Here is an 18,909-nt window from a genome sequence, read left to right as displayed (position 1 = left end):
CAGTAACAACCTCTTGTTTTGTATTATATTTAACTTGGAAGTATTAGATTTTTAATGGCAGATGTCAGTAAATGTTGATTTCACAAACCAACAAATATTTCTATTGATAGGCAAAGTAAGAAAAATGCTGCTTGAGAAATCAGAGTTTGATTTAAGGATATTTACTTTGTACATTTTGACATGTGATCATGACATCATCTGATTGTAATGCTTATAAAGCTTTAATTTTTTTAATATTAATGTCTACTGCCATTAAATAATTGTCTGACGCACTCAATTTCCCACAACTGTGAAAATTTAAATAGATACAAATCTTAAAAAATGCTTAAATATAAACCAATATCTATTGAAAGTATAGAGAAAAAAAAGTCAAATTCCTGCCAACCCTAATTATATGACTTGATCCAATCCCAACCACTAAATTTATTCCTTGTCCACAGATAAATTGAAACAATCCTTATTCATCAATAATTCATGAATAGTCAACATATCAGTCCATTGGAATGGACAAAACTTTCTACAACCTGAGAATTTGTAGTATTTGGAATATTGTAATAGATTAAATGGAGAGTCTTACTTGAATTCAATTTACCTTCTCTATTTGTTTCCCAGTCTCCATTTTCCTCTTCACTTTCTGGAGTCCTCTCCTTCGTAATTTTGATGTCTTCCTTCTCTCTATGCCTTCCTCTTGAAGATTCTTTCTACAGGGAAAAAATGCTGAATTAGAGTAACAATTTTTTAAAACAGAAGCCTACAGAAGTCAATAAATTTGCACAGTATTTTGTGCTTTATAGAAAGAATTAAACTAATTGTTTTCTTTAGTTCGATTAGTCTAAATATCTTCTCAGCTAAGAAGCAAATTACACTGGGAAAATATTCTAACGTAATTTCACGTAATCAGTGGGTCGGGAGGAAAAACATTCATACAGGTGAAGTCAACAAAGACTGAAGGGTAGGCCAAGAAAGTGATATTTACAATGGAGACTGAAAGATCAGATCAGTTTTAAAGACCAGAAATTTTTATATGAGAAATTTAGTAAACATTTAGAAGTATTAGAACAGCTAGAAAAAGAGTAATACAATTTTAAATGAGAATGGTTATGTGCAATTTACAATTCAGCACCTGAGGATTGAACTGACAATGGATAACTAACTGCCTATTCCTTTAGAGGCTAAAGCCTGTGGAAAGTACCAAAAAGCCCTGTGTGGAGGTGGGGTGGGGAATTAAAAACATATAATAGGCTAAAATTTTCCTGACACCTTTACATCTCAATTATGTATTTTACTGGCCTAAACAAGTTAAAGTCTTTCTACATACTGTAAGGGCACAGAACCCCATGGATCCACAAGGAAAACAGAGGTCAATCTTACAGAAATAAAGTCACCAAAAAGACAGCTAGCCTTATGCTGCTCCTCTCCGCTCACCCAATCCCAGTAGCCAATGACAGCTGCTCTTGAGCTGCACTGTCTCTATGCCTGCTTCCCAGAGGGCTTTTTGGAGGAGGAGTATACTGCAGATCCACCACTTTCTCTCTGCCCCACCTCCTACAAATGCGGTGCCTATTCTGCCTCTTTTTATGGGCCTTCATTACAGACTTCTAGAACACTTGCCCAGTCAAGAAAAAAAGTTACCCAGAAACCAACTCGGACACTTAATTTCTCTCTATTGGTAGCTTGAACTGGGTTTGATTTCAGACCTCAATCAGCATCTTAGAATTACAGTAAGGAAACGAGATCACATAATCACTCCCAACTGCACAACATTCTATTTCCTGGTTTTTGCATTAATAGTTTTAAATGTAGTCTCAGTTAAGATTTCCATAGCTTCCAAGGCCAGAAGGGACCATTATGATCATGTTGCGTGACCTCCTGTGGACCACAGAACTTCCCCAACACAGGCCATAGAACTTCCCCAAAATAATTCCTAGAGTATATCTTCTAGAAAAATTTATTTTCTTTTACAAAATGCACTACCACGTGAAAATACTGTGAATTTATTTGACACTGCCATTTCCGAAATAAATATGCAAATGTTTATTTCAGTGCACAGCTATCTGAAGTTTCTCTTTGATGCACTGTTCAAAAGTTAAGTGAAATGCTTTCTCAAATGCTATACACATTTTTTCCTCAGACAAATTGTTTCGAACATGTCAAAGGCAATTATTATTTAAGAACTCAGGTGAAATTTAATTAAAAGCAGCATGTGTTATATGAAGGGCTTGGTTTTGAACTGGTTTTATTTTTTCCTTATTCATGGTTGGATATCTCAAAAATGCTAGGCCACATCCTCAACTGGTGCAAATCACATTACCTTCATTGACATAAAGTGGTGTACACCATGTTCACGTCAGCTGAGCAGCTGACAATAACTTATCAAGCTTTCTAAGAAAAATTGCACCTGGTCTAAGGCCAAGTATGGAACATTTCAGCCAAAATACACATTTCTGAAAAAGACAGCCCTATTACAGAAATCTCTTAGCTGTGCAAGTCTATGAACGAACATCATTTGCAGCCTTTTTCCCTTAGAGATTCTTCATTTTCCAAGGTTCTTTTCCATCCAGTCTGCAAACACCCTCTTTTATAATGCTGACAGCCTACATTCACCATTAATTACCTGCTACTTAATTAAGCAATAATATTAATGGAATGTGACATTGATGCTTCAGTAAAAATCTGAGAGTGGATGTAACTAGCAATTTGAAGTTTGCACATATAGTGGCAGATCCTCCACACATTGACTCCAATACACCTCTACATTCTCAAAGCCTATATACAAAATAACTTGTCAGCATAGTAGGTGCACTTATATGAGCTAGAAGGCCTGAAGACCAACACAACTTGTTAATACAACAGAATGTTTTATCCTCCAAAAATTAAAAGCTGTATGCGATATACTTTGCCTAAATCTCTAATTCATGTATTACTGGAGCCCAAATTGCATTGTTAACTATTATTGCAGATCTACAACCAAGTCTAAGCCTCAAAAACAGTTTGCTTATATTCTTTCCTCTAAATAACAAAATGCAGAATGGCGGTTGTGATGGGACAGTCTGCCCTCTATAATATAATGGGGAACAAGCATGTTTGTGAAAGTAGTTCTTCCTTTAATTACCGATAAATTCAGTGAAAACAGCTACACAATCAGTTATGTGAGTAAGCTAACTTACGATTATTATTCTAGTTTAAGAAACACACAGTACACCTGTAGTTATGCTAAACAACTTCATCCTTTCAGTTGTCAAAAGAGATCAGAGCTTAATAAGCAGAGCATTTAAGAAACACCACTCAATTTATACATTCCTATTGTTGAATATATGTATTTTTCTAGAGGACAGAATTAAAAAATCTAAGTTATTATTTCCCTAATAGGTCCTGGATACATACTACTTCCATGAGACTTAGAACACATCCAGTGGCAAGTCTTCTAGTTACTCATTTTAGTTTTATTTCACGCAAAAAACATTGTTTTTGTTCCATCAAAGTATGCACCAGACTTGCTGAGAAACCCCGCAACCTTATTAATGTTGCCCTTTCTTCAAACTTCCCTACAGGGAAGGTACGCTCCTCATTATTTGGTAAACACCTCTGGGCAAAGATTCTGCCTTATCTGTATTTGGAAGGATTTAATACACTTTTGGGTGCATTGTAAAACACTCAACCCTTTCCGCAGATTGTGAAAAAGGAAGTGCTTGCTCAGAAAACTGAGCAAGAATAGAGCCTTTCACAGCACTTTAAAATTTTTATCTTCTATAACAACTTTATTAATGGAACCATGCTGTAAGCATAGACAATAATTGAGTAGCCCCCTCTCCATTTGGCTTCAGAGGCACAATGGGATCATTCACAAAATGTAGCTACTGGAAAAGAATCTGTTCCCCAGAGGTATGTTTACAGATTAATGGCCTGATGCAGAAGTTAAAGGGATCTGGTACTTAGAAAAATATCAGATCTTAAGGGACCAATTCCGTGAGATGCGGAGTACACTGAGCTCCTAGTTAAAATCAGAGTTGTAGGAGCTCTGCCTCTCAAAAAAGGTGTGCAGCACCTCAAAATTGGACTCTTATGGCCTGATCCATACCTAGAGCAATTTCCTATTAAAGTCAATGAAGTTTGCCTGGGTAAGGATGTCAAGCCAAGAAGTTTCATTACCTTACTAATGTTAATTGAGAGAAAGTTCATGGTTCTTCTGTATCCCGCAATTCTTTTATACTAAATGTCTTATGCTTACCCGGTGTAGTAATAACCTATCAGTACATGTGCACACAATACTAGTATAAACTGAAATATGTACACAGATTCTAAACCACAGAAGGTTTGGCGTTTAGTACAATTAAGCTTCTACTGATTGTAGCTAGAATCTTTTGGACAAGCACAACACTATTTAGCTTTCATAACATATGTTACACTTCAAAGCACTGCACAAATACTGATTAATCTCCAAAGCTCCCGACTGAGGTAGGAAGGTACTGACTCCACTTTAGAGAAGATAATGGAAAACAGAATTAAGGACGTTCCCTATGTCAGCAAACCAGTGGTAAAACGGATTAGAATTCAGGTGTTTTTGTTCTAAGAGGCCCTTATTTGCTGCATTATTAGACTCCAATGGTCTCTCTCATTCACATGGTCAGTAATTCCATTCCAGTCACAAACATGTTACTACATGCTGGTATCTGTTCTCACATCAGACATTCAGATACCACAGTGATAGACAGAGTATAAGTACATGGATTAGACATACATACGCCTTACATTCCTCCCAATAATCTTGCCTAACTGCATGCTTTAAGACCTTCTCTCCCTCTCAGCTTCATGCTGCCTCTGCTCTTCGAACTGCCTCCCACTACGTGCACCAACCCATCCACACTCTTCATGTTTTGTGAAATTTCCCAGTATCAAGCCCCCAATTAGAATGCATCTGCTCATATTCACATTTGAGCTGCTCTAAGTATTATACTTGTCTAAATTAGATTGTAAGCACAGTGATCTTGTCCCATTATTCATAAAACATTTTGCATACACTTACTTATATTTGCATACAAAATAATTCCATATAAATATCTAGGAACATAGGAATAGCCAGACTAGATAAGAGCAGTTGTCCACATAGTCCGGTATACTCTCTCTGAAAGTGGCCAGGAGCTAGATAGGTCCAAGGAAGATGCAAGAATGCCCAAAATGGACAATTATGGAATATCCAGTTCATATGGGAAGTTTCTTCCTAATTTCAGGCAGTTATTCATTAGCTGAAGCATGAGGATTTATATCCCATCTAAAAAAAGTTTTTTTCCCCCTATCTAATGTAACTGTCTAGTCCTTTTATGAAACATACTAAACTCTTGGACTGTGCCTTATGGCAATGAGTTCCCCAGGTTACTTACACATACTGTAAGAAATTTCCTTATTTTTACATTTGTCGTCTTTTAGTTTCATTGGAATACTCCATGTTCTTCTAGTATGAGAAAGTGTAAACAGGAGTGCCTAATTTACAATCTATTTACCGTTCATTATCATATACCTCTATCACGTCCCCGCTTATTTGGCTCCTCTCCGAACAGTGCCATTCTCACCTCATTGTTCACCTTCCAGACATCATCTTCTATTATATCTTCTTTCAGATGGGGTGATCAGAAACAAACAGTGTTTCAGACGAGGGTGGACTATTAATTTACATCATGGCATTTTTTAAGAATTATTTTCTACTCCATTAATTATACATCTTAATATTTGTTTGTTGTTTTGACTACTACTGCACATTGAACCATGTTTTCATTGAGCTATCCACAATAATCCCAGGTCTTTTTCCTGAGTGGTTGCAATTACTTTAAAACCCAGTAATGTGAATGAGTGCTTTAAGTTACTCCCTTTAATGTGCATTACCTTGCATTTGTTAACACTGAATTACATCTGCCATTGTACTGACCCAAAACGGCTTCCTTTTTAGGTTCCTGTGAAATTCCTCATAATTGTCCCTAGTTTTGACTAACCTACATATATTTTTTTATCTTCTGCAAATTGTCTTCTTACTGTTCAACCCTTTCTCCAGAATCTCCTTGAAGCATTCCATTGTGGAAAACTGACCATTTCTTTCTTTTTGTCTTCTGTCTCTTGGCCAGTTTCTAATCACACCTTGACTGTTTAGTTCTTTCAGAAAGCTTTTGTTTCAAGAGAGGCTACTCAAGTCCAATTTATGTCAACCAGTTCTCCTTTAGCCACTATTTTGTGGACAAGTTTCAATTCTAGTAGAATAAAGAAGTACAATTTTAATTTACAGGAGCGGTGTTCATTTTCCCTATCATATCATATTCCAAAAAGTGTTTTGTAACTATCTTTACTTATTTCAAAATAAAGCTTACTAGTTTTTGATTCTCAACTTCACCTCTAGAGGTTGCTTTTTTTTTTTTTTTTTAGATCCAATTGCGACCGTCCAGTCCTTTGGAATAGTAGCTGTTATAAGACTGTATATTTTCGTTAACAACTCAGTCACTTCATCCTTCCTTCAGAACTCTTGGTTGTTTACTGACTGGTCTTGGTGACCCATTGCCCTTTATCAATTTGTTCCAGCACCACCTCTTTTGACAACTCATTCTGTGACTTTGCTTCATCTTTAATACCTGAAAAGAGTATGTCCAGAGTAGCTATCTCCCCAACATTGCATCAATCTTCACTACAGGCAAAGGACTAGTTTTGCTTCTCTGCGAAGTCTTTATCTTCCTTAATTGCTCCCTTTACTCACTGGTAGTTCAGCAGATCCACAACTTCTCTTGCAAGATTCCTGCTTTTGATATACTTAAAAGATTATCTTGGATTTTTTGTGTGTGTCTTCGGTTACTACAGGAATAGAATATTATAGCTGCCTAGTTAAGTGCTCAAAAAACGTCCACACTGAGGTTGCACACAGCAACTAAGTCATAACACCTTTTTTTATTCATGGGAAAAATACACTTTTCCCACTCTCGTTGTACTCAAGAACTGAACCATTTTTGCTCTAACTTAAAAAAAAAATCACCTTAGTGTAGAGAGTTGACAGCACTGAAAATTTCAGCAAGTTATCAGCAACTGAAAACAAGGTTAGAATGGAAACCATTATGTAACTTTAGTGACAGCAGTTCCTGTTGATTCCTTTATAGCAGTCTTTCAAATTTCCACTTACATACAGCAAGGAACAGACCCAGAAGAGAAATAATGCCAACAACGCTCGCAGAATTCAAAACATTCATTTAAAAACAAAAAGGTTTTAGCCCTTTTGGTTGTGAAAAAAATTTAAATACTTAAAAGTAAACCAATGTTCCAGCTGTTGTCCAATTGCAGAGGAGCTCTACCAACTTTGTCTCTCTTCATTAGCAATGTCAGTGGAGGAGAAGGTGATATAGACTTCGCTGAGAAAAAAATTGATTGGGGGAATGGGATTGGACGATGGCAGAGAACAAGAATTGGTGAATTTGTTGCAGAGGTAAAAACTGATGAACCAGGGTGAATGATGGGAAAATAGCAGGGGAATGAATACATGGAGTAGTGACTACATGGGCTTATGAAGGGGGTGTTTTCTGATAAGCAAGATGGAGTTGGGGGTGACTAACAAGTAAATGATGTGTTATAATGTGAATAAGGGTGGGTGCTTTATACATGTCAGTGTTTAAAGTAAAAATGAGCTAGTAGGTGTTTGCCGGGGCTGGTACATTTTACTGACAATTTCAAAAGGTTCTGCTATATTGTTAAATAGCTTCCATGTTTCACACTGGAGGTAGCTAAATGTCAAAATTTTATAATATGCATTTCAGCTTGTGGAATTTGTAAGGAATTCTGGTAACTTTCAAGACACTACTATACAGATGCACGATAATATTAAATACTAAATATTTAATATAAAATATGAAATTAAATATTTTATAACACATTATGTTATTTATTTAATATTAAACAATTCACAATGACCATGTTTCTGAAACACACTAACCTACTGCTATTGAGGGAGGCTGGATATTCCATGCCCTCCATTCTTACCCTAACGGGAGAGGACGATTCCTCTGTATTTCGTTTCTGTGGCTCAGTCTCCACGTCCTGACGCTTGTTCTTCATTCTCTCCCGAAGATCCCCAGTGGGCCTTTCTGGTGACCTGTATAAGGCAGAAAGACATATGATGTAGCCACTTCCTTTTAAGGAAAAGGACACTCAATTTCCTTTACTGATTTTTGTAACTAATTTTTATAGAAAAATCTGTTCACAAAATTTGATTTTAAGTAATTCAGTCATGACGCCTAAGATCCCCACCCAGCAAAAGTGAGGAAAACTAGTTAAATCTTAATGGGTTTGGTGTTACTAAACAGCTTTCGGAAATTAAAATCACGTAACAGCTTCCTAGCAGTCAAGAAAGACTGAACTTCAGGAATGGGTTATTTTTTTACTGGAAGCAAAATGACTTGGTACAATATTGTATTACTAGTCCAATTAAACTGACATATGCAGGGCTGAGTGCAGCTTATAACTCAGATGCAGCTTCACTTTCACAACTGTATTCAAAATTCCAGCCAGGCTGACTAGGTCTCCCTTTTCCCAACTATTGTCTAGCTCTAGTTTTCACACTCATGACCCACTAAACCCTTCCAGTTATCTCTGGCTCTGTATAAATTCAAAGATGCACTAGATTTAAAGAAAAACCATACTTTTATTTAAACCAGTGCAACTCTGAACATAGACCAGGCCTTTGAGCAGAGATCATTCAAAGTTGCCACTCACACATTGCCTTGGCCTTTTTGCAAACAAAAGGAAGCCTACTTGAATTCAGGTTTCAACAACCTGCACCCTAAGGCCAAGACTACATGCAATTTTTGTGCTCGTATAACTATCCTGCTAGGTGTATGATTTTTTTAAAAACTGAAATAGTTACAACAGTACAACACCCCTAGTTCAGATGTAGTTATGGTATAGAGGTGCCTTATACCAATATAGCTTATTCCCCCTCTTAGGGAATACCTTGTATTGGAATAAGGCACCTTTATACCAAATATAACTGTACAATTAAATCAGTACAACTTTTGTGGTTAGACAAGTCCTTAAACAGAAGGGCTGAAGTGAATGATATGCACGGCCTTTTAAGTTAAAAGCCATCTATTGTTCTCACTAAATAAACCTAGCTGAATACTGAGCTGTGTGAATCCGCAATGGCTGTTAATTCCTACTGCTGATGCTCATCTCAGATAATTCTGTAAGGTTATTAGCTTTATATCTTTACCAATTTTGTTATAGCTACGCTGAAAGATACTGATCAACTACTAGCTCCAGGAAGCCTGTCTAATATTTGAAATAATGAAACTTCCATTTGCTTCAGGACAGAAGTTTTCAACCCCTGGGGGCCCACAGACTATGTCTAAGGGATCTGCAAAAGGTGACTATGAAAATAAAGTTTCAGATCCCAGAAAAGGGAAATTTTTCTTATCAATAAAAAGTATGTGACTACCCCCACCTACAGGTCAAAACCCAGAAGTGTTATTGTTACCACAGAAGCCCAAAGGTTAGCATCCTTTCTCAAGCTGCATCAAATGCCATGCCAAGCACGTGCAACATCTACAGTTGAATTCTGTTCAGCCAGTTTTCAGTCTAAGACTTCTGTGGCAGAGAACCACAGACCACAGGTTGAATTTCCAAATGGATCTGCACCACCACTTGAAAATTTTTAGGGATCCACAAATGAAAAAAAGGTGGAAAACCACTTCTCGGAGCATTTGTTTTTTTCCTAGAGGGATTGGGAATAAGTATTTCCTGTACATGCAGCTATTTTAGAACAAAAATAAAATTTGTTTCTACTTTTAAAAATTGCTTATTTGAAGCCTTGTTATTTATGTTTCAATTTTCTCTTCTGCAATATTTTCCATCATTAAAATGTTAAATATGGCCATAAGGTACTATCTTAAAAAGATCCAATAAAAAGGCCAGTGACTCCTATTTATCCTCCTCCTGCTTTTAAATATATTTAATGTGCAGCAAAATTGTACACACAAGTCAGGGGAAAGGTTCAACAGTAACAGGGGTTTTTCCATCTGCTCTCTTTCCCAGCAGTACTAATCAACAAAATACCCTGCACATAAATATAATTAAAAGTCACCTTCCTAATATGTGTACTTGCACCATATTTTAAATTTACAGTTTTAAGTAAATTATAGCTCATTTTTAAAAGTAATTTTTTAATCCTCTAAAACAAGTTCCTTTCAGCTGTATCAAAATTTTTTCAAAGACGCTCTATGCTACTCGTTCCCCCCACAAATAGCTTTCAGCATTACAAAAAGTGGTTTTTTTTAATGTTTTGTGTCAATTTTATTTAAAAATGAGTTCCATCAAAAATCCCAAACTTGCTACATGAGGGAGGACTTGTGGAATTGACCAAATTTCATTTACATGGCAGAGAGATTACATATATAATCTAAGGATGACATACTTTGCCACAAGAACACTGGTTGAAGCATTGTTCTCATAATACCCTCTGTGGGCAAATCAGAGAAGCAACAGAACCTTCCAACAGCAAGAATCTGATGCTACTAGAATGCGTAGGGCTTTCTCCTTAAGTTTCAGGATAAGTGAGGAAACCCACCAACCCCACCACTCTCAATACACATTTCTAAGTTGGAAAAAGCTGGAAACCAAAACAGCTCAATTTATTTAGGCATTATTAAAAACTACTTTAAGATGAGGAAGGCCATCAGGAAATTAGAAGCAGAAAAAAGCATTGTGTGGTTGTCATCTTTTATTGCTTTGGGAGATAAACACTGAGGTGAAATGAAGGTAAACCCTTTTCCCCTGCAAATAACAAAACAACAAAGACAGTAAAAATAAGTAATTTGGTGAAACTAAGTTAATAGGTTTACTCCTTAGCAGGTGGTTGCTTAGGCGGCATTGGCTGGTTTGGGTACTTTGGTTTAGGGCACAGAAAAAACCCCCATGAACTGACTGAATTTTCTACAAATGTTTCATCTGGTACACTGGAAATTGTTTCTTTTAAATAATGTTTAAGTTCGATTTATATATAAACTACACCACAGACATGTACAATGTATATTTATATATAGCGTATATTCTGTGTGCATATTATGCTTGAGTGGTCGCGAGGCAGTAATTAAGGTTGCGTCAGAGTTTTCAGTTCATCTCTCTCTTATTAGTCGTGCCTCTCAATACATCATACACATATTTGTACCTGTTAACTTTACGCTGTATTTGGTTTCATCGGTGGTTTGTTCCAACAATTGTTTCAAGTGGTTTTGTACAGCTTGCATAGTTTGCGATGAGCGTGGGCTGTGCCTTCAAACAACTCTATGACAACACTATTGCAGAAGGCAACCAGATCTCCCTACACCTGCTGATGGCACTATGTGCCTGGATTCTGCTATAACAATCCAGGACACGGAGGGAAGACATCTCTCCAGGAAAAGTAATGAAGTCCAGCCAGTCATCTTGTACCTCATGCCTCACGTCATGAAATGATCCCTCAAGAAGGTGTACCAGACATCAGGTAGTATATGAGGAGTGATGAACAACTGGCTACTGAGGTACCATTAGCAGGTAAGTAGAGAACTAGGATTCACTTTGGGATGTGGAGTAACTCTGATGTCTCAAAGATAGGGCTCAGGCAGCTGTTTACCGTGATGCCATCCTTGTCCCCCAGTAACGTACATAGTAATTTATTGGTGTGTTATTAAATTTTCTCAAGAGGAATGCAGCATATGTACCGATGTGTCTCTCTGATGATCTATTTTATGTTGTGATTGTCATTAACAGACCAAGGCCCATGGGGAGAGAACAGGGAATATTAAAGTACAAATAAAGTTTTATGTTAATGTTTCTGAAGTTTGAAGAAGCTAATATGTGTCCTGTTTTCCTACCCTAGGGTTAGGGTTTGCGGAGGGTGTAATGGTCAGGATAGATACATTAAGTATCACTGTGGCTTCTTTTGGGCAGGCCTGGAATCGGAGGGGCAGGGACAGGTGGCAATATTTTCTGCTACCAAAATTGCTTGCAAGACAATCATGGGACTACGCTGAGAGGATCAACTGACCCAGTGCAACCATAACACCTGGGCTTCCCAGATACCGTAGAACTGACAATGTCTGAGCTGAAATAGTGCAGACGGAAGCATTTACAAGACTTACTTGGAGACAGTATAACTGTACAGGTTCTTTGAACATAGTGTTTGACAGATGTTCCCTGATACAAAATGGTACAGAAGATGCCAAAATTCTTTAGTGTAGAACAGACTCTCTTGTGCCTTGCTAAGACCTATAGATGAGTTAAAGCAAGCTTCCAAATGCTCTGGTTGCTCACTTATCCAAAGTTTCGAGTCAGTAAGCAGCAAGCTATGTAATTTGACTTTCATATAAAACTTACAGGAGAAAAGAGTTAATATAAACAAAGATGTAAACCAACATTATTCCTGAATACCAGTGATAACTTCATGCCTTTATATGAAGCAAAAAATTAAAAACAAAAAAACCTGCTAGCCATTAAAAGTAAACATCTTTTTAAAAAAAAAATGAGCAAGAAGGGCTATACACTCAATGCTCCAAATACTGTAGCAAGGGAAAGTGACATTCAGCACATAAAGGTAAGTTTAGAATCATTTACATGTGAAGCACCTCTCTTCCTTTGCTGTTTGGAGAATTCAGCACATAACATTACAATACGTTCCCTTGCATACTGAGAAAAAAGCTTAAAGATAACTTGTATTTTGTATCCCAGTTGCTACAGCTTTATAAGCAATGACAGTTAGGATGGTCTTAAGATTAAGGCATAGAAATGGGAAACAGAGCTAGGAATAGAATCATAACATCCATGCCAGACATTCTGTTTGACCTTCAACAAGTCACTCAACTTCTGTGCCTCAGTTCACCCATCTATACAGTGAGGCTAGTTCCTACCTCAAAGGGACATTGTGAAGCATTATTAATGTTTGTGACATCTTTGTATGAAAGGTGCTGAAGTGAAAATTATTAAATCATTTTTTTCCCTTCAGAAAGAATGATACAGGCTTACTGAATACAGTTCTGGTTAGGCAGCATGGACTCATGCTACTACACAGTGCCCTTTTTGAAAGATAGCACTGTGTATAATATTATAAGTCATTATAAAGTGCATTCATTTTACTTAACAAAGGCACATTTTTTTAATCTCTCTGCTGGACATTTGTCTGCAGAGGTGGTCATGAAACCACACTTTCCTATCCTAGCACAGTGGTTCTCACCCAGAGGCATGTGTATTTCTGGGGCGAAGCAGAGGTCTTTCAGTGGGTACATCAGCTCATCTAGATATTTGCTTAGTCAGTACAAACTAAAATTTCATACAATGACTTGTTTATACTGCTCTAATACTTACATTTCAATTGGTTTATTTTATATATAATTATATGATAAAAATAAGAAAGTAAGCAATTTTTCAGTAATAGTGTGCTGTGACACTTTCATATTTTTTGTCTGATTTTGTAAGCAAGTAGTTTTTGAATAAGGCGAAACTTGGGAGGTACACGAGACAAATCAGACTCCTGAATGGGACACAGTAGTCTGGAAAAGTTGAGAGCCACTGTCCTAGCATGTCTCCTCACAACTGGAGAAAAAGAACAGCCACCTCACTCTCCAACAAAAATACTGTTACTGGTGAAGGCAAAGGGATATGGGCTGTGATTTTGAAAGTATTGCCTTAACAGTTGCAAAACAGCATTTTAGTAGCAGAAAGAGAGGAAGACAGAAGTTGCAGTGACACACTACACAAAAATCCATTTATTAAAGTACTTGCATGTCCCATTTCAAGGCAGGTTAAAACACTGTTATGAAAAAGAAGTTAATCTGCATCCAGAGCACTTTATTAATTATTTTTAAAAGTTACACACACAAGAAAATCCAGGGAAAACCCACTGTGTCTTGCCAAGTTACTTGTTTTCAGCAGCTTCACAATCCAATAAGGTTACTGATAAAACATACCATTAGGCACACCACAGCATTTCAAATTTTTACAGAAGACACATTTGAAAAAGCTATTTTCCTACAGCATGTGAACAATTCAAAGTGAGTTCTTGATTTACCTTCTATAACTGCTGCTATAGCCTTTACCTCGTGGTGAAGGGCCATGTACGAATCTACATGTGTTCCCATAGAGGCAGTTGCCAGTCTTCAGCCAGTTACGGCACTGTGTCTAAGAGACAGACATTACTAGGTGAATTTCACACTCATTTCTGGAAATACCATTGGTGTGAGTGTGGCAGAACAAACAAATGAGTCCACATTTACTCCCATTTATCTGAGATTTCCATCCACCAGTAATTTACTTTATTAAAAACCAACAATGAGCATTAAGTCTGCCAGATAAAAAATTTAGGTTTATAAAAATATTAGTAAATGTACATTGTTACCGCTCCTCACTAGAAGCTGGAACACCACAAGTAATTTGAAAATCTAAAGATTAATAATATCTTGAACATCTAAGTGTGAATGTGTTCTCTTTACCTTTACTAACATGACTAATGACTGAATATTCAGTACTCATGAACAACTCTACCCCACTAATATCCTGGAAGAGAAGATGCTGGGGTGGGAAGGAAGAGAAAAACACTTTTACAACTCACCTCTGCAGTACTTCCAGTGCTGGGTCCAAGCCTTTCAAACACACTGGGTCTTCGGGATGTGCTATCGGATATGGTCTTGGTATTTTCCACTGTGACCTTCCTTCTAATTTTTGACATTTTGTACTACTTCAACCAAAAAAAAAAGCAAAACTGTAAAATCCTTTAGTTTGGAGCTACTGCCACTGAATTCACAAGAAAAATTTATTATGCTATAAATTACAGGAGAATTTCTGCAGAGGTGACGAATAATGGAACGGAAGAATCATAAATAAATGGAATGTACCTGATTAAAGGGATGCCTTTGATTAACAACAAAATTGGTTCAAACTAGTCAACTGAACACCAACAAGGAAAGTTTTAAATTTTATTCTATGACCTGCTTTGGATTCCCCAACATCCCTTTGGGAGAACATCAGATGCTGTTCTGCTCATTCAGGCAGCAAACACAAAACAGCTGCTTTCTTTGGTCATGTGTGTTTGGCCATTACCTCTGATTTCAAGTGTAAAGAGCACTTTGAATGGTATTTAATCACTCTTTCGAGAGATGGGGTTTGACTGGTAAAGAGGGCTCAGTTTAGCAACTTAACGATTCTAAGGAATTCCCATTTCTCCCCTCACTGTTTATGACAATTTATTGGCAGCCATCCTCTCCTCTCCCCTGCCATACTTTAGCCATGCTCATTGTTCATGCTGGTTTGTTATTGTATGGCTGTTTGCAACTGCTGTGCTTGAAAGAAAGAATGCTGATGTACTTCTGATTACTAAAAGAACTGAATACATTTTGCAAACAGATACACCTTACGTTTGACAAATCTTCCTAGCCATAATCTGTCTTACCTGGGACCAAGGAGGGAAGCTATAAGGGGAGAGGAGGATATGAGACAGGAGAAAGAGGCTACAAAGGAAGGAGAACTGAGTCCAAAATGATTCTCCATTTGTTTAAGTGATATCAATTTATACAGAAAAATCAGCTTGGGAAAGCCAATCTGTGTGAAAACAATCCACAAGCAGTTTTAAGAAAAATCCATTACATAAGAAAAAAATACTACTAATGTAACCTACATTTTACATTTCTTGCACCTTTGACAATGTCTCTAGATTTCTTCACTACACTGAGACTTCGTTATCTGACTCTCATGGTTATCTGAATGTTGGCTCTTTCTCTGAGTTTTGACTTCAGGGTAATGTTCTCTCTCTGTAGAAAACTAGACACTGAACTCCTTAAGCTCTTTAACCCTTCTATAAACTGCAGGAGACAGCTTAGGGCTCTGCAAGAGGCTTTCCCAGTCCCCTGACTATTTATCCAAATCTTTGCTTGGGACATAACATTCTTTCAGATAATCAATGTTCACATTACCACATTTTTATTGTATGCGCAAGGTTGCTACATGCTGTGAGAGAAGTTAATTGTAGGATGTACTAGGGATTAGAAACAATGGTTAACATTTATTAATGATCTGAAGGGTGAAGACAGACAGCAAAATAGTAAAACTTGCCAGTAACAAGAAGTTATTTAGGTTAGTAAAAACTGTGGAGAATATTGAGGAACTCCAGAAAGTTCTATTGAAGCTAGAAGACTGAGCAATATAACAGCAAATGAAATGTAAATAAATGCAATGTAATGCACACCAGGAGAAATTATTTCAATTTGTATATAGATGATGAGTTCAAATTAGCCCAGTCTTCTGAGAAAAATAATTAGGAGTCATTGTGGATAGCTCAATGTGCAGCAGTGGTTAAAAAGTCTAAAGATAAATTGTCGAAGTTAGAGAATGAAACATCAAGTCCAGACTAGCCCAGCTCCCTTCCAGTTCAAGGTTGTTCCCTACAGTTTAGACTGAACGAAACACCTGGATAATTTTTAAGGTACCATGCAATTAGATCCTTGGATGGGGGGGGGAGGAGGAAGAGAATACAGAATATATTAAAAAGGCATTGTATATATTAATGGTAAGACCACACATCAAATACTGCATTCACTTTCACAGGCTTCATTTTAAAAGAGACATCTGAAACAGAAAAGTTTACAAGAACAGTATGAAAGACGGCATGGGATGGGGGGAGGGTCAACATATGAAAGGGGAGTAAAATGAGATTATTTAGCACAAAAAGGAGTCACAGGAGCATAGTAGAAGCATATGATATATGGAATAGGAACACACTGATAAGGGGTTCCCATTCATCTTGCCTTTTAAGAAGAATGCCCCTTTATTTTCAAAAAAACAAAGGCAACAAACAGAACTGGTTATTTTTAATTTACTCTTCACTCAGCAACTAATAAACTTTTAGAATTCATGGCTACAGAAAAGTTAAGATGATTTTCAATTTTAAAAGGATAGATCTTTTATAGTATTGTGATAATAACAGCATACTTATGACTAAAGAGGTACTTTCATTTTAACTACCTGCTATTAGGCACCTATAACATTCACACAAAAATTACACTTTGGACCATAATTGCTTCATACTCTTTTGAGCCAAAAGAATTTTTAGTTAAACTCCATTCAGCCATTTGAGTTTTGTGAACATGGAAAAAGTGTTTTCACACTTCACCAAGTTTTTTTTTTAAATGGAGTTTTGTATGCATGTGTTCAGATACCATACGATCAATTCCATTTTTAAATTTTGGCACGTTTCCAGCTGTCAACGAGAATCATGTACTTTGCTAACCGAAAAAAAATTGGTGAGACAAACCATTCCAAGTGAAAACAGCATGCTATGAGCGCACAGCATGTTGCTTTCAAGGACCATCAAAGTGCACATAAGGGTCTCAATCCTGTAATCAGATCTGCATCGTCAGACCCTAGACCCTAGAATAAAGGCCCACTGACTTCCATGGGGATCCATGCATTTGGAGCCAGTTACAGGATCAGGGCCCAAGCATGGTTATGGAGACAGAGGCAAGCATATCTGAGAACCAAATATACTGTAACACACATTTATGAAATTAAGTAGAATGCATTTATTTGAATCACTAATTTTTTATTCTTCAACAACCAAGGAAATTAAATGCACAAAATACAGTCGATATTTTACATGCAAGTAGTGAGGAAAATTGGTTTTTGACTATGTTGTGGCAAGAATAAGGAACATTCCCCTTGCCTTCCTCCATATGCACTCTTGTATAGGCAGAGGGAAGGAGGGATTCCAAAATTTTAAGGGGGAAGTTTTATTTCTGACTCTCTCAGCCAACAATTTAACAGATAGCCAAGAGCAATTGAAATGTAGTGTCCCCATAAAATTCAGCAAATTACTTTAATTCTTCCTAGGTTTCTCTAAGAAGTGCTTTTACACTTGCTTGACCACAGTCCAAAGAAAAAACAGTCCTACAATGATCACCAATGCAGTTCAGACTCCTGATCCCATCTGATCTGCTTCTGTGTCTCCTCTTTCAACTTGTTCAACAAATTTTGTTTGAGCCCCAGTGAGGATAGAGCCTTAAGCACTCAACAGTTTCCAACTCGGTCAATAAATACATTAAATGCACAAAATTGGGAAATATCTTTTTTAAATTAATCTAAATAGAAGGAATTACTGTTAACTATTTATTTCAGTGACATGACAAAACTTAGTAACTAAATACATTTAGGAATATTTAGAAGTTTGCAACTTCCATGATGACATCTTATCACTATTAATGAATATCATAGAAAAATAATAAGGAAAACAGGACAGGGAAATCAATTTTATAATACTTAATCAATTTACAGGGTTAATTGTATTATTTAAACTGTCTAACAACAAAATACTGCTTCCCCTCCCCCCCCATTTATATACAATCCAAAGGCGGCACTATAAAAAAATAGCAATACACCATGAACACAATTATACCTTATTCTCTTGTAGATACTTCTATACCACTCTGCAGTACAAAAGATGACTTATTATTAATGAAGCTTTTTCAAGTGCATGACACATAACATTTAGTGAACAGAATTAACTGTATTACTATATTGCAAATTAATTCACATGTACTCCCCATCAATGCATCTGTATCCATTTGTTGTCTCTTTCTTATAGTTAGATAGTAGGCTCTCTGGAGCAAGGACTGCCTTTTCGTTCGGGGTCCTGATCCATGACGGTGGCTCCCAGGCACCACAACAATACAAATAATAACGTTCGGGTAATATTTTCCTTCCTTCTGTTAATGATAATGTGTAACGGGTGGAACAATTTAAATCAAAGTGATTTAAATCACCAATATTAATCATGATTTAAATCAAAAAGCAGGAAACCTTAATTTAAATAATGGATTTTAATATTGTATTGCATTTGTACTTTTTAATTATTTTCCTAAAGAAAGGCGGATTCTC

At 36.7% G+C, this 18,909-nt stretch overlaps 1 protein-coding gene across 10 annotated transcripts in view; it reads right to left on the bottom strand.

The window, feature by feature from the left end:
* Positions 1 to 18,909, bottom strand: part of ZC3H13 (zinc finger CCCH-type containing 13) — a 57,965-nt gene that overhangs the window by 30,632 nt on the left and 8,424 nt on the right. For 2 of the 10 annotated variants that reach the window (XM_073344606.1, XM_073344625.1), the window contains exons 2-5: positions 14,597 to 14,722; positions 14,057 to 14,166; positions 8,002 to 8,113; positions 593 to 701 (exon numbers count right to left, since the gene is read on the bottom strand). In XM_073344606.1, coding sequence (XP_073200707.1) covers positions 593 to 701; positions 8,002 to 8,113; positions 14,057 to 14,166; positions 14,597 to 14,713 — 448 coding nt within the window. In that variant the 5' untranslated portion in view covers positions 14,714 to 14,722. Of the gene's footprint in view, positions 1 to 592; positions 702 to 5,515; positions 5,609 to 8,001; positions 8,114 to 14,056; positions 14,167 to 14,596; positions 14,723 to 18,909 lie in introns of those variants that run through there. The other 8 variants (XM_073344572.1, XM_073344595.1, XM_073344615.1 and 5 more) reach the window with 7 other exon arrangements.

This window comes from Lepidochelys kempii, chromosome 1, assembly GCF_965140265.1.
Source record: "Lepidochelys kempii isolate rLepKem1 chromosome 1, rLepKem1.hap2, whole genome shotgun sequence".
NCBI classification, from domain to species: Eukaryota; Metazoa; Chordata; order Testudines; family Cheloniidae; genus Lepidochelys; species Lepidochelys kempii.
The sequence above is the reverse complement of the archived record's forward strand: the minus strand, read 5'-3'. Positions and strand labels throughout refer to the sequence as shown.